General features: G+C 35.2%; 2 protein-coding genes across 2 annotated transcripts; both read right to left on the bottom strand.

Annotated features, from left to right (window-relative positions):
* Positions 1 to 7,523: 7,523 nt before the first annotated feature.
* LOC120130735 (RING-H2 finger protein ATL78-like) lies at positions 7,524 to 8,275 on the bottom strand. Its single transcript, XM_039147899.1, has one exon. The coding sequence runs from the start codon at positions 8,268 to 8,270 to the stop codon at positions 7,680 to 7,682; it is 591 nt and encodes a 196-aa protein (XP_039003830.1). The 5' UTR covers positions 8,271 to 8,275; the 3' UTR covers positions 7,524 to 7,679.
* A 4,651-nt stretch (positions 8,276 to 12,926) lies between these two features.
* On the bottom strand, positions 12,927 to 14,673 carry LOC120130462 (ATP synthase subunit epsilon, mitochondrial-like). Its single transcript, XM_039147692.1, has 2 exons — positions 14,390 to 14,673; positions 12,927 to 13,132 (listed from the first exon to the last, which is right to left on the bottom strand). Exons 1-2 carry the CDS (start codon positions 14,571 to 14,573, stop codon positions 13,104 to 13,106), a joined length of 213 nt encoding a protein of 70 aa, XP_039003623.1. The 5' UTR covers positions 14,574 to 14,673; the 3' UTR covers positions 12,927 to 13,103.
* Between the last annotated feature and the right edge of the window lie 3,122 nt (positions 14,674 to 17,795).

Genomic DNA, 17,795 nt, shown 5'->3' with positions numbered 1-17,795 from the left:
CTTTGAATAATGGGTTTGTTGATAATACTAAGGCTTTGGCTGTGTCACTGTCTCAATGGAACTGCTGCCACTTTGGGAACATTTTCGACCAAAAGAAAAACTTGAGAGTTAGAATCCTTGGACTTCGACGCTTACCTGGGCTTCAGTGTTCACATCAGCTCGAGTTATTGGAGGGCAAGTTAATTAGTGACTACAATAATATTCTTTGTCACGAGGAAATCTTCTGGGCCCAAAAATCTCGTGTGCAGTGGTTGCAGTGTGGTGATCGTAATACCCATTTCTTTCACATCTCTACTGTCTCTCGCCGGCACAGAAACAAGATCGCAATGCTGAAGGATTGTAACGGGAAATGGGTAATGGACCTAGACTCATTAAAAGGTATGGTTTCAAATTATTTTCGAGAGTTATTTCATTCTGACAATTTTAGTAGGGCAACCCTTCCAAATTTGATTTGTCCAAAATTAAGTGTGGAGGCTTCTCAGTTGATGATGAGTGAGGTTCAGGAGATTGAAACCCAACGCGCTTTGTTTATGATGAAGCCTCGGAAAGCCCCCGGGAATGATGGTTTTCAAGTTGGAGTTTACCAAGAGTTATGGGAGACGTTTCGCTCTACCCTATATTCCTTAGATAGGTCGGCGTTAAAGACTGGTTCCTTTCCAGATGATCTTAATGAGACTTTCGTTTGTCTGATCCCCAAAGTCTGAAATCCAGAGTTGTTCAATCAGTTCTGACCTGTAAGCCTATGTAATGTTGCTTATAAATTAATAACCAAAGTGTTGGTTAATAGGCTCTGATATTTGCCCCGTTTCAGAAAAGTTTCATCCCAGGTCACCAAGCTGCTGATAATTGTTGGAAAATAAACGAGTACGATTAATTTTTTTATAATCAGATTAGTGAGAATGTGAAAAAAAAAATAATATCCGAAATTGATAACGGAGTTCAGCCAATTGTGCCTACGTCTCCGAACTGCTGCAGATCTTTTACTAAGAGAGAGCAACATCTCTACATTGTTCTCTTGTTTCTTGTTTAACTCTTCCAAAAAAACTTTGGAGTCAAACCATCTCCTTGCTGGCTTCCGTAACAACAACATATTCTGCTTCAGTTGTGGAGAGAGCAACTATCTTCTGTAGTTGAGAAACCCAACTCACTGCAGTACCTCATAGAGTATAGACATACCATGTAGTGCTTCTTCTGATGTCAACATTTCCGGCTAAGTCAGCATCTATATAGCCTGTAAGTATCATATCTCCACCTTTGAAACAAAGTGCTTTGTTTGTGGTACCCCGTAGATATCTGAGGATCCATTTGACTGCTTCACAGTGTACATTGCCTAGATTATTCATGTACCTGCTAACAGCTCCCACTTCTTGAGCAATATCTGGTCTGGTACAAACCATAGCATACATCAGACTTCCAATTGCTGAGGCATACGACACCTTCACTATATGTACACGTTCTTCCTCCGTCTTTGGTGACTGTTCTTTGGAGAGTTTAAAATGAACACCTAAAGGTGTACTTACTGGTTTAGCATCTTGCATGTTGAACCTGGAGAGTACTTTGTTGATGTACTCAGCCTGTGATAATATCAAAGTCCCCGACTTTGTGTCTCTCTTGATCCTCATCCCAAGAATCTGCTTTGCAGTGCCCAGATCCTTCATATCAAATTGCTTCGACAATTTTTTCTTTAAGTTTATAATCTCTTGCATATCTGAGCCTGCAACGAGCATGTCATCAACATACAACAATAAAATAATGAAGCTGTTGTCGAACCTCTTGATGTAGCAACAATGATCTGCTTGGCATCTAGTAAAACCACTGCTACTCATGAAGTTATCGAACTTCTTGTACCACTGTCTAGGAGCTTGTTTTAAACCATACAAGCTCTTCTTCAACCTGCATACCAGGTTTTTCTTGTCTGCCTCAATGAAGCCTTCTGGCTGCCTCATATAGATTTCTTCCTCCAAATCACCATGAAGGAAAGCTGTCTTTACATCTAACTGCTCAAGATATAAATTATTTGCAGCTACAATTTTCAACAACAGTCTGATTGTAGACAGTTTCACGACTGGAGAGAAAATTTCATTGTAGTCAATACCTTCTTTTTGCTGAAAGCCTTTGACAACCAATCTTGCTTTGTAGCGTTTCCTCCCATCGTGCTCTTTTTTGATCCTGTAAATCCACTTGTTATGGAGCGCTTTCTTGCCTGGTGATAATTCAGCTAATTCCCACGTCTGATTTGACATAAGCGATTCCATCTCATCTTTCATGGAAGACTCCCACTTGACTGAATCCTCCACTTGCATTGCTTCATCATAACACTCTGGTTCACCATTGTCGGTCAACAACAAGTAGTGCAAAGAAGGAGAATACCGTTGGGTTGGTTTAGGAATTCTGGAGGAGCGTCTCAGTTCTGGTGTGACTGGTTCTTCTTGAACTGTTTCAAGAGCAATCTGAACATCATTTCTAGAAATATCCTCAAACTCAACAAATTCCTTTGTTTCAGCTTCGGTGTTGGAGCTACTTGATTCCATGGTTGGCCTATCTTTGTACATCACATTCTCATTGAAAATGACATCTCTGCTTATGATAATCTTCCGATTTTCGTAGTCCCAAAACGGGTAACCGAACTCATCACCACCATAACCAACAAAGACACATTTGTTGGACTTGGCATCAAGTTTACTTCTTTCAGCAGAGTTTATGTGTACATAAGAAATACAACCAAACACTCTTAAGTGTGAAAGGTTTATTTCTTTCTTGCTCTAAACTTCCTCTGGTATTCTGCCATCCAAAGAAACTGAGGGCCCACGGTTGATCAGGTAAGCTGCAGTGTTGATAGCTTCAGCCCATAGAAATTTGGGCAATTCGGCATGTATCCTTATGCTTCTGGCACGTTCATTTAGAGTTCTGTTCATGCGCTCTGCTACGCCATTCTGTTGCAGTGTCATGGGAACTGTTGTCTCCATCTTGATCCCATTATTTGCGCAGAAATCTCTGAATCTTCTATTTTTGTACTCTCCTCCATTATCAGACCTCAACCGCTTAACTTTCAAACCAGTCTCATTTTCCACCATGACTTTTCATTTTCCGAAGGTATCTAAGACTTTTGATTTCTTCTTCAGAAAATAAACCCACACCTTCCTTGTAGAATCATCGATGAAGGTGACATAATATAGTGAGCCTGCAAGAGATGGAACTGGATATGATCCCCATACATCAGTATGAACCAACTCTAACTTTTCAGCCTTGGGTGTCTTACCAATCTTTGCAAAACTGACTTTCTTTTGTTTTCCAAATATGCAATCTTCGCATAGTCTGACATCTACATTCTTTAGATTCGACAGCTTCCCTTTTGACAAAAGTGTCTTCATCCATTTCTTGCTCATATGGCCAAGCCTTTGGTGCCATAGGTTTGATTTTCCATCAGCATCTGCTGTAGCAATGATATTCTCTAAATTTGAGGTTACATAGAGAGTATCAGTCTTCTTACCACGAGCAATGACGAGTGCTCCTTTGGTAATCTTCCATTCACAGCCTGAAAAGGTTGTACTATATCCTTCTCCATCAAGCTGTCCTACAAAAATCAAATTTCTTTTGAGGCCAGGAATATGTCTCACTCTTTTCAGCTTCCAGGTGTTCTGGTTTGGCAACTTTAGTCGGATGTCTCCTTTTCTGACGATCTTCAAGGTTTCATCATCAGCTAGATGAACCTTCCCAAAATCACCACTGACATAGTTCTCCATGATTTCTCGGCATGGGGTAGAGTGGAAAGATACCCCTGAATCCAAGATCCATGATTCAATCAGACTGTTGACGCTTAGAATCATGGCATCACATGTCTCCTTTGTCACGTTGGGAGATTCCTGTGCGCCGATATTTTTTTCGGTGCTCGGCAATCTCTTTTAAAGTGACCCTTCTTGCCGCAGTTATAACAAGTAAAATCTTTCTTCCCCATTCTTGATTTTTTCCTTCTGGATTTGAATCTGCCACGATTTGAATTTCTTTCTGAAGTTCTCCCTCCAGACTCTGTGTGCAAGGCTGAGGAGGTTGATGCTTCATCCGATTCTCTCCGTCGAATTTCTTCACTCAGTACCAGATCCCGAACATCGTCGAATTTTAATTTTTTGTTTCCCGATGAGCTGCTGACTGCTGTAACAGTAGCATTCCAACTGTCTGGTAGAGATGATAAAAGAATTAAAGCTCGAACTTCATCATCGAATTCAATTTCCACTAAACTCAACTGGGTTGTGATTGTGTTGAGTTCATTTAGGTGTTGAGCCACTGATACCCCTTCCGTCATCCGCAAATTGAATAATCGCCTCATCAAATGAACTTTGTTTAAGGCCGATGGCTTCTCATACATACTGGAAAGAGCCGCCATAAGACCCGCCGTGGTCTTTTCCTTTGCTATGTTGAAAGCAACATTGCGGAACAACGTCAGTCGGATAACTCCGAGGGCTTGTCTGTCGAGAAGAGCACAGTCTTCATTCTTCATGCCCTCTGGTTGTTTTCCTGATAGAGGTTAATATAGATTTTTCTGGTACAGAAAATCTTCAATCTGCATCTTCCAAAAGTCAAAGTCCGCACCATTGAACTTCTCAATTTTCACCTTCCCTTCGTCTACAGCCATCGCTCCCACTCGAATCTGGCTTCGTTTGGATCATTTCTGACAATTCTTGCGAACCACCGTGTATTAGAAAACCTCCGTCGACAAGCTCGTTTCGTCGACAAATTTTTTTCACTATTTACGTGAATAGTAATGAATAGTAATCTCGTAAAAAATTAACAAAATTCACAACCAAAAGTTCTGATTACCAGTTGTTGGGAAATAAACGAGTACGAATAATTTCCCTATAACCAGATTAGTGAGAATGCGAAATAAAAGCGGAAAAATAATAACTGAAATTGATAACGGAGTTCAGCCAATTGTGCCTACGTCTCCGGACTGATGTAGATCTTTTACTAAGAGATAAAATTTACAGGTGTTTACAAAACACTCACTACTCACAATAAAACTCTCTAGTATTGGGAGAAAAAAATGATTTGGGATGATTTTGAAGCTAAATAAATTAAGGTATTTATAGTTGAAACTTAAAGGTTAATCTTGTAAATACCATAAAGTCCAATGACTAAAAATAATTTTTCCATACCTAAAATTCAACAAAATTCAACCCCCTAAACTTATTTTCAAGCAGCCCATGTGCTGTTAAATTTTCAACAATAATATCCTCCTCGCTCAAGAAATGATCCATAGAGTGAGGAAATGCAAGGGAAATAATGGTTTAACTGCTATAAAATTGATCTCGAGAAGGTGTACGACAAGATCCGTAGCGATTTCCTCGAGGAAACTCTTGTTCACTTTGCATTTCCCCGTCCTTGGGTAGACGTGTTATTGAATTTTGTTTGAAGTGCATGGTTTTCAATTCTTTGTAATGGTGAGAAAACTGATTTCTTTAGTCCATCTAGAGGACTCCGATAGGGTGAACCTATCTCTCCTTATTTATTTTTACTTTGTATAGAGAGATAGGGTCATTTGATTCAACACGAGGTGGATGTAGGGCATTAGAAACTTGTGAAATTAGGCATGGAAGGTCCGAGGATCTCGCATCTTTTCTTTGCTTTCTTGTTTGGGAAGGCTTCTAATAAACAAGCTCGTGTTATCAAGAGTGTCCTGGAATGTTTTTTCATGCGTCGGGAGCCAAGGTTAATTATGAAAAGTCCAAATTCTTTAACTCCCCAAAAGCTCGATCACAGATTGGGAGGAGTCTTGGACGAGTCCTAAATATGGCATCAACCAAGGATCTGGGTAAATACCTTGGGGTACCGTTGATTCATGGTCGTGTCACAAAAAACACTTATCGCGAGATCGTTGATATCGTTTCTTTGAAGTTAAGTAGGTGGAAGTCTAAACTTTTGAGTATTGCTGGTAGAGCTACCCTAATTAACTCAGTCACGTCTGCTATCCCAAGTTACACAATGTTAACATCCAAGATGTCGGGGTTTATGGTTGAGTGTGTGGACAGGTTGAACATACGTTTTTATGGGGTGGTAATGACGAGAAAAGAGCTACGCATCTGGTCGCGTGGGAGATCTGCTGTAAAGCAAAGCGAAATGAGGGTTTGTGTATATGTAAAATGAGCTTACACAATTCTGTTTTTATGTGGTTCTTCTTAGTGGAGATGGTGGCATTTTGGAGTGTGATCTAGCTTGGATTTGGAAGCTCCAAATCCCTCCAAGATGGAATTTCTTCTTGTTGCTGGCCTGGAGAGATCAACTAATCACGAACGCGCGACGAGCTTCTTGGGTCACAGACTTTCCTTCCAATTGCTCAACGTGTGGCTGTTATAAGGAGGATTTGCTGCACATTTTCAGAGAGTGCAGTGTGGCTCGGCGTGTTTGGGACTAATTTTTGGAGAGTCACCCTCAGGAAAATTTCTTTTCACTTGACATGAAGACTTGGTTTCGTGAGCAACTCGACACCTCCAAGCATCCTCTACTAGGGTTATCTGATAATTAATAGTTTAACAACCCAATATTTTAATTGAACCCAAAACCAAAATTTAGTGTTAAAATTGAATCAAATTTAAGTTCAGTGATAATATTGATAAAACCCCTAAAATCCAGTGACATTTGAGAGAACTTACCATTATACAAGCATGATGTCAGTAAACTTTGCTCAGCTTAGCTACTAAGATTTAAGAAATCGCCTGGTTGGAACATTATCAAAGCCTACGATAGTGGACCGAAATAATTTTATAAAATAATTCTCAATAATTAATTCATTTTAAAGAAACTTTAATTATAAATATAATACATACAGCTGGGAAAAGGGGAAATAAGTGGTTCAAATCATGATTCGTGGATTTCGTGTGATTTGAACTTATTTCGTTTTGAATATGTCAATTGGCATGGGGGTAATGAGAGAAAATAAAGAGATAGTTTGGCAGATTAATTCTTTTTTTTTGTATAATCACCTGTTTTCGATCTATTGATCGATTAATTTAGATCAAGTATTCTAGAGGTGAGGCATATCCCTCAACTCTTAGATTTTTGTTTGATTTATCGTCGTTTAGGTCAGCGCGGAAATAATTTTTCACAGAACCAATCAAATTAGATCAACAGATAAATGGATTAACCTAACCTGTTAATTGATCTGTACCTAACTCATTCACCATTGATTGTTAACTGTTAATTTCTTTCGTTAACTTGTGACTTTATACTTTTTGATATAATTATGTTTTTACTGTATATTTTACTAAATTCTAATCCGAAAGCCTCAGTTTGCATCTTATGTTGCTATAAATTGTATTCATGTTAAGGTGCAAAGTGGATGTGTGTGGGGTGGGGGGAGCTTTAATAAAAAAGAACCTTATCTTTGCTCTTCTTGTACATTGTTTCTCAACAGGTTAAGGTGCATCTCAACTCACTTGAAAATGAACCTTATCTTGTTTCGTTTTTTCTTTCATAATTCAGTAACTTTATTTGATGAATTTGAAAATTTACAGTGGTCTTGAAGACGGTGGAAGTAGTAATGATATTGATTGTCCAAAAATGGCATTGAATTTCAGTCACCAGACAGGAGACACAGAAATTTGATTGTTGAAATATCCTTTGTCTAAGAACAATTACACTAAAGCATTGCCCAGTTAATGTTTATCCCACGATTTTCTACTTGTTTGCTATACACTTTCCTGTGCGGGGAGAGACTGTTCCGATGGCTCTGCCCTGCAGCAGTTGGCAACAGTCTTTTGGTCCGTTTCAGTCAGGCAGTGCCTGCAGGTCGGACACGAAGAATGCGAACCGAGCCACTTATCGATGCATCGAATATGAAATCCGTGGTTGCACCGGGGCAAAATCCGCAGACGTTCCCCTGCAGCAAACTCGGACAAACATATCGCACATGCCGAGTCCAAGCCTGGCAGTTTCAACTCGGATGTGAATTTCACAGTCGGGAAGGCTTTCAATGCACTTTTCTGGACCCCTGATTTTGCCAACTTGGCGTTTGCAGCAACCGAAGTCGAGCATCGAATAGCACACTTGACGATACAAAACAACCCCAAAGAAGTAATGACACTACATACGAGGACCGAGAGAACAAAAATCACATTGGCATCGAAGTTTTTGTTGATGATGACATGATCGTTGTCTAGAGCTGGCGAAATCATCGGTGATTCGATTGAGTAAAGAGACGAATGTTGCAGAAATTTCCTCGGGTGAAAGTTTTCAAACAAGTCCTGTGAGAAATGAGAAGATGTTGAAGAAGTAGACATGTTTTCAGGTGGCTGCAATTGTTGTTATATGAACTTGGTACCACTGAAGGATTATATAAGCATGAAAAAGTTAAATTAAAGGGTAAATTACATGTATAGTACCCCCAACTATCACTTTTATTCTGTTTCAGTGACCAACTATTTTTTTGAATCATTCCTAACATTTGATTTTGGTTTCATTTTGATCACTCACCAGTCACCATTAACAATGATGTTGACTTGACACCATAAGATAATGTCATAACATAATCGGAAAAAAAATACTACATCAATAATTATATTAATTTTTGAACGGTGAATGATTTAAATGAAATCAAAATATAACCTTGGGTATAATTTAAAAAAACATAATTGAGTGACTAAAATGGAACAAAAGTGATAGTTAAAATACTAAATATACAATTTACCCTAAATTAAAAGGTGGGGCCCGAGACTATATTTTAAGGTTAATGCAGCCGTGTATATCTGCCACTATACTTTTTTGTTTTTCATGATCTTGGGCATGGTTTTTAGAATCGGAATGGTTAGTGAACCGGTCATGTTATCGGTTTATTGGTTCAATTAGTTGAATTGATTTGACCGATCGGAAGAACTGGATGATGTCATAATTATTTTAAAAATTAAATAAAAATACCAAAAATATTTAATAAAAACTAATTTTTTATATCACAAGTTATATTCAAAGCAAGTCATAACATATATAAGTTAAAAACCATAAAATCAAGTGAAACAAAATGATTCAAATTAACTACAACATAATATTTAAGGTAAAACATATTAAATAATAAATATAATTATATAACTATAATTAAAAAATAAATTTGGGGTTAAAAAAATCGTAACAAAATGATATTGTTTAGTTTAAATTTTTTTAAAAAACAATATCACATGGCTAAAAAACATAGAAGAGCATCCCAAAAGTCTAAAGAGTAAAAATATGAGAACAAAACAATTTCACATTGCTAAGAAACATAGAAGCGCATCACAACTAACTTCTATAAATAATAAAGGTAATTTGGCATTCAAAATCATGGAGACTTTTGGTGAGCATTGAGTGAACTATTCTTTCACTTCAATCATACTCGAATTTTAGGCTTCAATCGAGCTTCTAAATTTTTTTTAGTTCAAGCCTTTTTGAGTTCAAGTTTCAATATTATATTTCGAGTTTGAGTTGAATTTGATAATTTTTAGCTTGTGAGTTTGAGTCGAGTTGAGCTTACTTTTAAAGTTTTTAAGTTCGAGTCGAGCTCAGCAATACTCGAGTTCGACTTGACTCGTTTAACAAACGACGTTGTTTGGTTTAATTTAAAAAAAAAACAAAAATCCCAGTTTTCAGCCGGTTTGGTTCGAATAGTTCAGCGGTTCTGACCGATTCACTAATAACGGTTTAACCGGTTTAGATTGAACCGGACTAAACAACGATTTCTGGTTGAACCGGCCGGTCCGGTTTTCAAATCAGAGATCTTGGGAAAGAAACAAGTTTTGATCCCATCAAATGAAAGCTCAGTCACGAACCAGTGGTGCTGGAAAGGACATGAACGGATGAAACATGTTGGGCTGTCGGACTACGAGCTTATAATGGATCTCTTCTTTTAGAGATTACAGATTGACCCAAATCTTTAATAATAATGTAGTGGTTTTGGTTCTTAACAAGCAAATTGGCTGTCCGAAACAAAAGTGAAAGCCGCAATTTGCAGCTATGATTATTTGGATACACTTGTAAGGTGTTAGATATAAGCCAATGATATTCATGTACATTAATCACAGTGGAAGTTGCTTTATCTTCTCTCGCAAGTGGCCAACCCCTCAAACTAATGCAAATGAGTAGCACTTTATAATAAATAATATATTATATATTGGTGGGTAATCCGAAATCTAGTAGATAAGATCTGGGGTGTGTTTGTTTTGATGTCATTTCCAGCTTTCCAGCACAGGGGAAAAAGGGAAGTAAAATAAACAAGCTTTTTGAGTAGAGCAGAATTATTCCAGGCACACTGGGGCCGTTTTTTAAATTGCCAAATTGGTATAATCAAAGCTTGGTGTGAATCTATCTTATGATACTGCATAATATTTGTGTTTGTGTTTGTGTTCGTGTATACCACTAAATGAATCCATATCCTCTTGGTTGGATCGCAGTGATCTTCTTTTGTTTGGAAACCTGTAAACAAATAAACACTAGCTTCTAATAAAACCACAAGACTGGAGCTTTGGTTTGTACAGGTCCCCGTCATCCAATATTGCCGAGTATATTAACATATGGGTTGTAAATGGAAGCAGATATATTTTAAGTTATTCGAACTTGATTTGATTAAACTAATTCGACTCATATAGAATTTGATAGCTTCTAAATGAAGGGGGTAATTATCTATGATCTTACACGATCACAATTAGATTTGGTTACAAAATTAAGCCACTCTCGCGGCTCTAAATTAAAGTTACATAACCTATGAATTTCTTAATGAAAAATATGTGGTCCAATTCCATCATTAAAAAAAACAAATAACTTAAGGGGTATAAAATAAAACTAAATATGTTCCTTATCCAGTACCTATGCTCTAAACGCTACTTTTAAGACGAGAAAAGGTACTTTGGCTATAGAAAACAAGATTGATATCTATATGCTTACTGATAAATAAAAGAAATGCCGTATACTATAATGTATTATAATATTGCTATTCCTAGAAGTTTTAGGGTCGAGCATTAAATGTTATAAAACATTTGAGTGTTCATTATCAAATGGTTGAGAGTCTTTAGAACGGATATTACCATTTATATATATATATATCTCATTACAATTGGGGTATGTATTATGTGATTGGACCAACTTATATTTAGGAATTGCAAATTCTCTATTTTTTTTATTTTAGAATCAAATTAAGTTATTTGAATATGAATCTACGTAAGTAACTATATTGATTAGGGCAATGAATATTCAAGAGGATTTATCTGCATTTACTCTAAATCCATAATAAATAATAACTTAAATATCTAACTAAAAGAATGAATCTAAGATCCGAACATCTAATCCTCACTTTATAATTCTAAGATCTTAGACAAGAATTCTAAACTTAAAAGAGTAAAAAAAAAAAAAAACTCCTCTATTTGAACATACTCATTGCGCAATATTTTAATATTACATTCATAAAGAGAAGATGTTGAAAATGTAAGATTTCACCTCTAAACTTATTAAATGTAGGTTTAAAAAATTATATGAATCAATTCACATTCATGACTACAATCTCTCTCAAAACTGGTGACGGACATTTTTTTGTCATTAAGGGTCAATTTGACAGATTTTTTTAAAATATAACTTTTAAAAGTGCAGTAGAAAAAAACTTTTTAAAGTGCTGCTTAGATGTATTATTTAAATGTGTAGTTCAAAATTTAATTGTTGATATTGTTGTTAAAAAGTGAGTTTGAAAAGATAAAATATTTATTATAGACCTTATGTTACAAATTAAAAAATATAAATATAAATTATATTTACACTTATTAATACTATGATATAAAAAATTTATCAACTTTAATTTTAAAAAATATATTTCAACTTAAACTATAATAAAACTATAAAAAATATTTTAAGATAACTCATTAATAATATTTTTATAAATGAAATAATTTATTAAGAAAATACATATTATCAATACTTTTTAACATGTATAAGATTATTACTAAATAATATATATATAAATATATATATATTATAAATAAATTTAAATGAAATTATCATTATATATGAAATATATCAATTTATATTATAATAAAAATATAAAATTATAATTATAATTATAATTATAATAAAAAAATATTTTTATAATAATTCACTATTAATATTTTAATATATAAACCATGAATTTTATTTATTTTTAAGTAATTAAAATAAATTATTAAGAGATAAATTATTTTTCAAGGATGTTAATATTAAATTATTAAAATAAAATATAAATACATAATCGAGTAAGGATAAAAGTATAATCTACTTCTAAACGCAAAATTGAAAAATAAAAAAACTACAAATCCTAACTTTCACAGTTGATTTAAAATTACCGTTTTCACCACATTTTATTTTTATTTTTTACCTGTTTGATATTGATTTTACAGTAAAAAACGAATTTTTTAACTAAAAGTGCTTTCAGAAAATCAAACCAAAGTAACTAAACGTGCTTACATTAACCGGATGTCTAGGAATATTAGGATGGTCGATGGATATTGAAAGACAATTTGAAAGGTGAATATCCCACAAGAAGTGTGTATTCCTATGGTTTCTTAGTCCTAAAAGATTATTTACCAACAATGAGAGATTCTTCGACTCAAAATTTATAGATTCAACTATACTAAAAAAAATTCAAATCACATTCAAGTTGTAGAATAAAACTCGTCAACTTGAATAACTCAAAATTTGTTGAGTCGATTCAATAGACCGCTCATCCCTATGACGGATTGATAAAGAACATACCAAAACCAGTCATTCGTTCATATGAAGCAGCAAGCAAACTGAGAGCCTATTGGATGGGATTAACTAATTAATCACACACAGCAACTAAGTCGTGCATTCCCACCAAAAATCAAGAAAATCAATGGCACAGTCAAATCACTCCACTAAAACGGGACAATGTTTTGGAAGATGCAGCTTAAAATAATGCCTCACAACAACACTTGAGATGCAGATAACCCATGAATTGTCAATGTTAATCATATCAATTCCAAAAGTGCATTATTATTATGATGTGCAACATCAACTCGGCCTGAAATCTGACCACACATTACAGAAAATTACAACAACAAAAAATAAAATCCTTCCTGTCTCGATACTTTGATGACCAAACTTGCAACTCATTCTTCAGGAGAATCTGAGCGGAGAGCTGATATTAAACCAAGAAAGATTATTCATCAGAATACTTTCATTAAAGGAAAATAAAGATATAAGCAAAACATTATTCTGAGAATGGATTAAAAGAACTATAGCAGAAGAGACCGATGAGAGTAATAGTATTCTACAGATCATTTGAATTACATGGTAAGCTTATAATCACACACCACTCACACATGGCGTGATCCAAGACAAATGAAGATGTAGTTAAACTCTAAGAGAGGAGTAATTTGATCAAACAAGAACTTTTTTTATTTTAACATTTTTGCAATTACACTGATAAATAATGTCTGACAAAACGAAAAGCATACAGAAACTGAGAAAATCATTCACATAAAGAATGATATAAAGTATGAGTATCATAGAGATCTGCAGAAGACTAATCCTTTTCATCTCTTAACCCATGTAAATAATGTGTTAGCAACATGATGAGAAAGCACGAAAACAATTTGAATTGTGGGAATGACACAAGATTCATACCAAAATAAACTTCATCACTTTAAACAAGATTTGCTGTTCTCAATATCTTTCTCATAATAGATTTCAAAGGGTAGACTAGAAGCCAGTGACACAATTCAATGATCAGAGTTGGTAAGGATTAATAAAAGCAAACTACATGTGACAAAATTTGCTCTGATCAACTTTTCGCAAAATATGTTCAAGTAAACCCACATAATATGAGCTTTGTGTGATCAAGCAGTATATTAAAGAATCTAAATCACAGTCCACTGCAATAGTTGTCTTTTAATCAAGGAAAGTTCCCCAACAAACAAAGAATTTGGAAGCTGCAAAGCACAAATTAAATTGCTGCGAAAACCCAGCCAAACTAAACATATTGCATCACATTGATTCCGAAAGGGGTACGAAAAAAATATAACAACTTGGTTGTAATTACGGATTGCACTCACATAATTATTTAATTTTATTTTAAAAAATTAGAGAAAGTAACAACAACTAAACCCCCCAAATTAAAACATTTTAGGGTTTCAGTTTAACTTCAATCTCGACCCTCTTTTCTCTATTCATTAATCTTCTTTTTGGCTACAAAAGTTAACAATAAAAAACGCGAGATTAAACGGATTTCAAATATATAAGACATTAGATATAGCATCATTCGCAATCCTAACGAGACAGAGTTAAACCTTTTATTAGACAAGATAGCAACGAAATTATAGAAAATGAATCAGAAATGACAAAGAGAAAACCCAGATCTGAGATAATACGAAGAAGATGGTAAAAAGAGACATACTGGGCTTCTCAGGCTTGCCATCGGTCCACTTGGAGATGGAGAAATGGACTTTCTCACGAGTAACGGCTTCCGTCTTGTAAGGTTCCTTCAAGCAGTTCCTCACGAGGTTGGCGCATATGTTGGAGTAGGTAATGTAAGTCATGCCGGCTGCACGCCAGAACGGCACCGCCGCATTGGACGCCATTTTTCTTCTTTCCTGGGCTGTGTTGTGGCCACGAGTACTGTGAAACTGTGGGAATTAGGAGAAATATTCGATTTTCTTCTTAAGGTTCTAACAGCCGATGCTCCATGGGGGCTATTTTATTATTTACGGTTCTGGGCCTATGAGCCTGGGCTTCAATATACCAATAAACATTTATCAATTGGGTTAATTCATCTTACATCCCTACATAATCGCTTAAATTTTAAAAAGATAAACTACACGTTTAATATCTCAATTATTACTTTTGTTTTTTTTGTTTTGATCACGTAATTATTTTTTATCAAATCATACCTAATGTATAGTATTAGTGTTTTTTTATCACCCACTGTTTAAAATTAATAAGATCGCTAATGTGACATTTTTTAAAAATATTTAAAGATGACATGACATTATCTTATAATGATAAGTCAGCATCACTACTAATTTTTTTAAATATGGGTGACCAAAATAAAAGAAAAACTAAATATTAAGTATGATTTTGGGAAAAGAGTTGAGTGATCAAAATAGAACAAAAATAAAGGTTGGGATACTAAACGTGTAGTTTACCTAGTTTTAAATTAATGATATTGAATTGGTGCACTAAAACAAATTTAAACATATTAAAAAATAACTAGGTGATCTAGTCAGATGAGGCATTAGATCCCTTAAGCAATGTCAGAGATTCGAATTTTGACCATTTTAAATGGAGTAAATTGGATTTCAGTGGAGCATCAAAGTGAACCGTTGCATAGGTTGCAGTGAGTGGAGTTTAGCTATACCATCAACAACGATTATTCCCCTCACGGAAAATTTAGAGGATTTTAGTGACAACTAGACCTCCTCATCATGAAAAAGCAATGTCGTCATCAACAACAAATCACTCAAATACGACTAGATCTCTTCAACACAAAGGAGTAATGTCGTCTTCAAAAGCAAATCATCCAAGAATGACCAGACCTCCTCAACTCGAAGGAGCATTGTTGTTTTCAAAATCAAATTATCTCTAGACAATTAGACTTCCTCAATACGAAGGAATAATGTTGTCTTCAGACACATAATCATTCAAACGTGACTAAACATCCTCAACACGAAGGAGCAACGTCGCCAACAAACCCGACGTCCTCAAACGAAGGGTCGAATCATTAAAAAACGATTAGACTTCCTCAACATGAAAGAACATATTGTTTTGTCTCGCTCGAGACATTTTCTCTCAAAAACACAACTTTTGATAATATTTTGTTTAAAGAAATAAAATTCATTTTCTTTTGAGAATGTTTCTCTCGAAACATAACCTTTAAAACTGTTTTCCTTAAAAAAAATCTCTCTTTGTCTTGATTATTTCCTTTCGAAATAAATAGTTTATTTTCAGTTTCACTTGAAACAACAACGAATTTCAAAACAAAAGTTGGAACTGAACAAAAATTCATCTTTTTGTCTTTGCCATATCCTTGTTAAAACAAGAATAGGCAAGGAGGGACAACTATAGACACTAATTTTCGTTCGGACTCTAGTTCAAGTTTCCGTTTCATGTTTTGAATGTTCATTTTTTATTTATTGATATATATATATATATATATATATATATATATGAGTTTTGATTATTAGTTGTATGTTGGTTATTTTAGTTTAATTATGATCATATAATTATTTTAATTATTAAATACATATTAATAAACTAAATATTAATTTTTTATGCCTTTTTTTGTTACATGGACAAATCACTTTGCAAATTCATTTACAGCCCAGTTACAGAATCAACAGTCCCCTAATTGTACATCAAGACCCGTTACAAGAGACCCATGTGTAGCAACCTAAGACAAAGCTCAAGAGAGGCCCGCATGCAAGACCCATCAATAGCTAGGGTTTGAGTTTCTTCTCCAAGGTCGCGAAACAACAAGCGTTGGATCTGGACCTATCCAGCGATCCAGGTCAATAGTGGCGTCTACGGTTTGTAAACCCTATCTTCAACATTACCACCGTCAGAGCCTTCTCAAACCTTCTAGATTCCCTACACGCTTGGTAGAAACCAGCTCTAACTCACGTGCAGTAGACGCGCTGGTGGTACCGAGTCACCCAGACACACCACATCACCAGCAATCTTCACGTGTAACCTCAATGACAATAAAAACCTAATCATTTCGGTTGTCCCTCTGCAAAATTGGTTGTTCGCATGAGGCTTCCTAACGTGGAAGATACCCGGTGCAGTTTCCTAACGTGTAGGGACTTCTTCTAATTTGCTTTTCATTTTTCAAGAAAAAAAAGAATGTATTTGATGGTTTTTCATTGCTTGAGCATGCTGAGAGTATTCATCTGAAAACCGATATGAAAACCATGAAGTGTGAAATTCAGGTCCACTCTTTTGACCGATTGAGATAATCATCATTGCTGATTTTGTACATAAATATGCAGAATCTCGTCTTATTCAAACTGTGTAGCAATCTCGATCAAACAAGCGATTCTTCAATGACTTTTGACATGTTTTTAACCGTAATTGTTTAATGTTTGTGATAAGCAGTTGTGAGGGGCACAAGGGATAAAGATTATATTTTTGCTTGTTATATCTATTCTTATATCATCGGTACATTTACTTGTGCAAGAGATCCAAGGTTTAAAGATGAGTAATTAGAGAGTTCATTGCATCCAAGGCTTGTATTTACCTCTGATGTTGTTCTCGATTTTGAATGCTTCGCATGTTTTCTTCTCCCAGGTTCAGAGATTGGTGGCAAAAAGGTATAACTTGTACAAACGTTTACCATCACTTAAACGTGGTCATTTACTCGATAGCAGACATTACTCTGCGAATGGCATTCACATCTATGGTTTATGTCAAAGAAAGTATCTAGGGTATCTTAGGTTTTTGTGGAAAATGGAAGAAAACTCCAACATAATAATTGAGAAATGGACCACCACAATGGCATGGGACCAAATTTGAAAAAGGTACACATCTTTATATGTCTATTCCAGATTTTGGGTGAGTGCAAGCTTTAGGGCAGCATGTTAGACAAAATGCAGTGATTTATTGCCAATGTCATCACTGTAGCAAATCTTACTATGCTCGGAAGTTGGTACATCCTATACCTTTACGAGAATAACATTCCCTTTCAAGCTACTCAATGATAGGGTGTCATGAACTGCCTGTTTATTTTGCTCATAAGCATTAGTAATTTTAGAGAAAAGTGACTAAAATACAACAAAGTAAAGGCCGTCAATCATATGATTGAGCAG

The sequence above is a fragment of the Hibiscus syriacus genome, unplaced genomic scaffold, assembly GCF_006381635.1.
Source record: "Hibiscus syriacus cultivar Baekdansim isolate YM2019G1 unplaced genomic scaffold, ASM638163v2 tig00110548_pilon, whole genome shotgun sequence".
Taxonomy (NCBI): domain Eukaryota; kingdom Viridiplantae; phylum Streptophyta; class Magnoliopsida; order Malvales; family Malvaceae; genus Hibiscus; species Hibiscus syriacus.
Note: the sequence above shows the minus strand (reverse complement) of the source record. Positions and strands in the feature narration are given on the sequence as shown.

Coding starts and splice junctions, on each gene's coding strand:
- LOC120130735 (XM_039147899.1), bottom strand. CDS start 8,270: ATGTCTACTTCTTCAACATCTTCTCATTTCTCACAGGACTTGTTTGAA.
- LOC120130462 (XM_039147692.1), bottom strand. CDS start 14,573: ATGGCGTCCAATGCGGCGGTGCCGTTCTGGCGTGCAGCCGGCATGACT. Junction 13,133..14,389: donor TGGCAAGCCTGAGAAGCCCA/GTATGTCTCTTT, acceptor GTTTAATATCAG/CTCTCCGCTCAGATTCTCCT.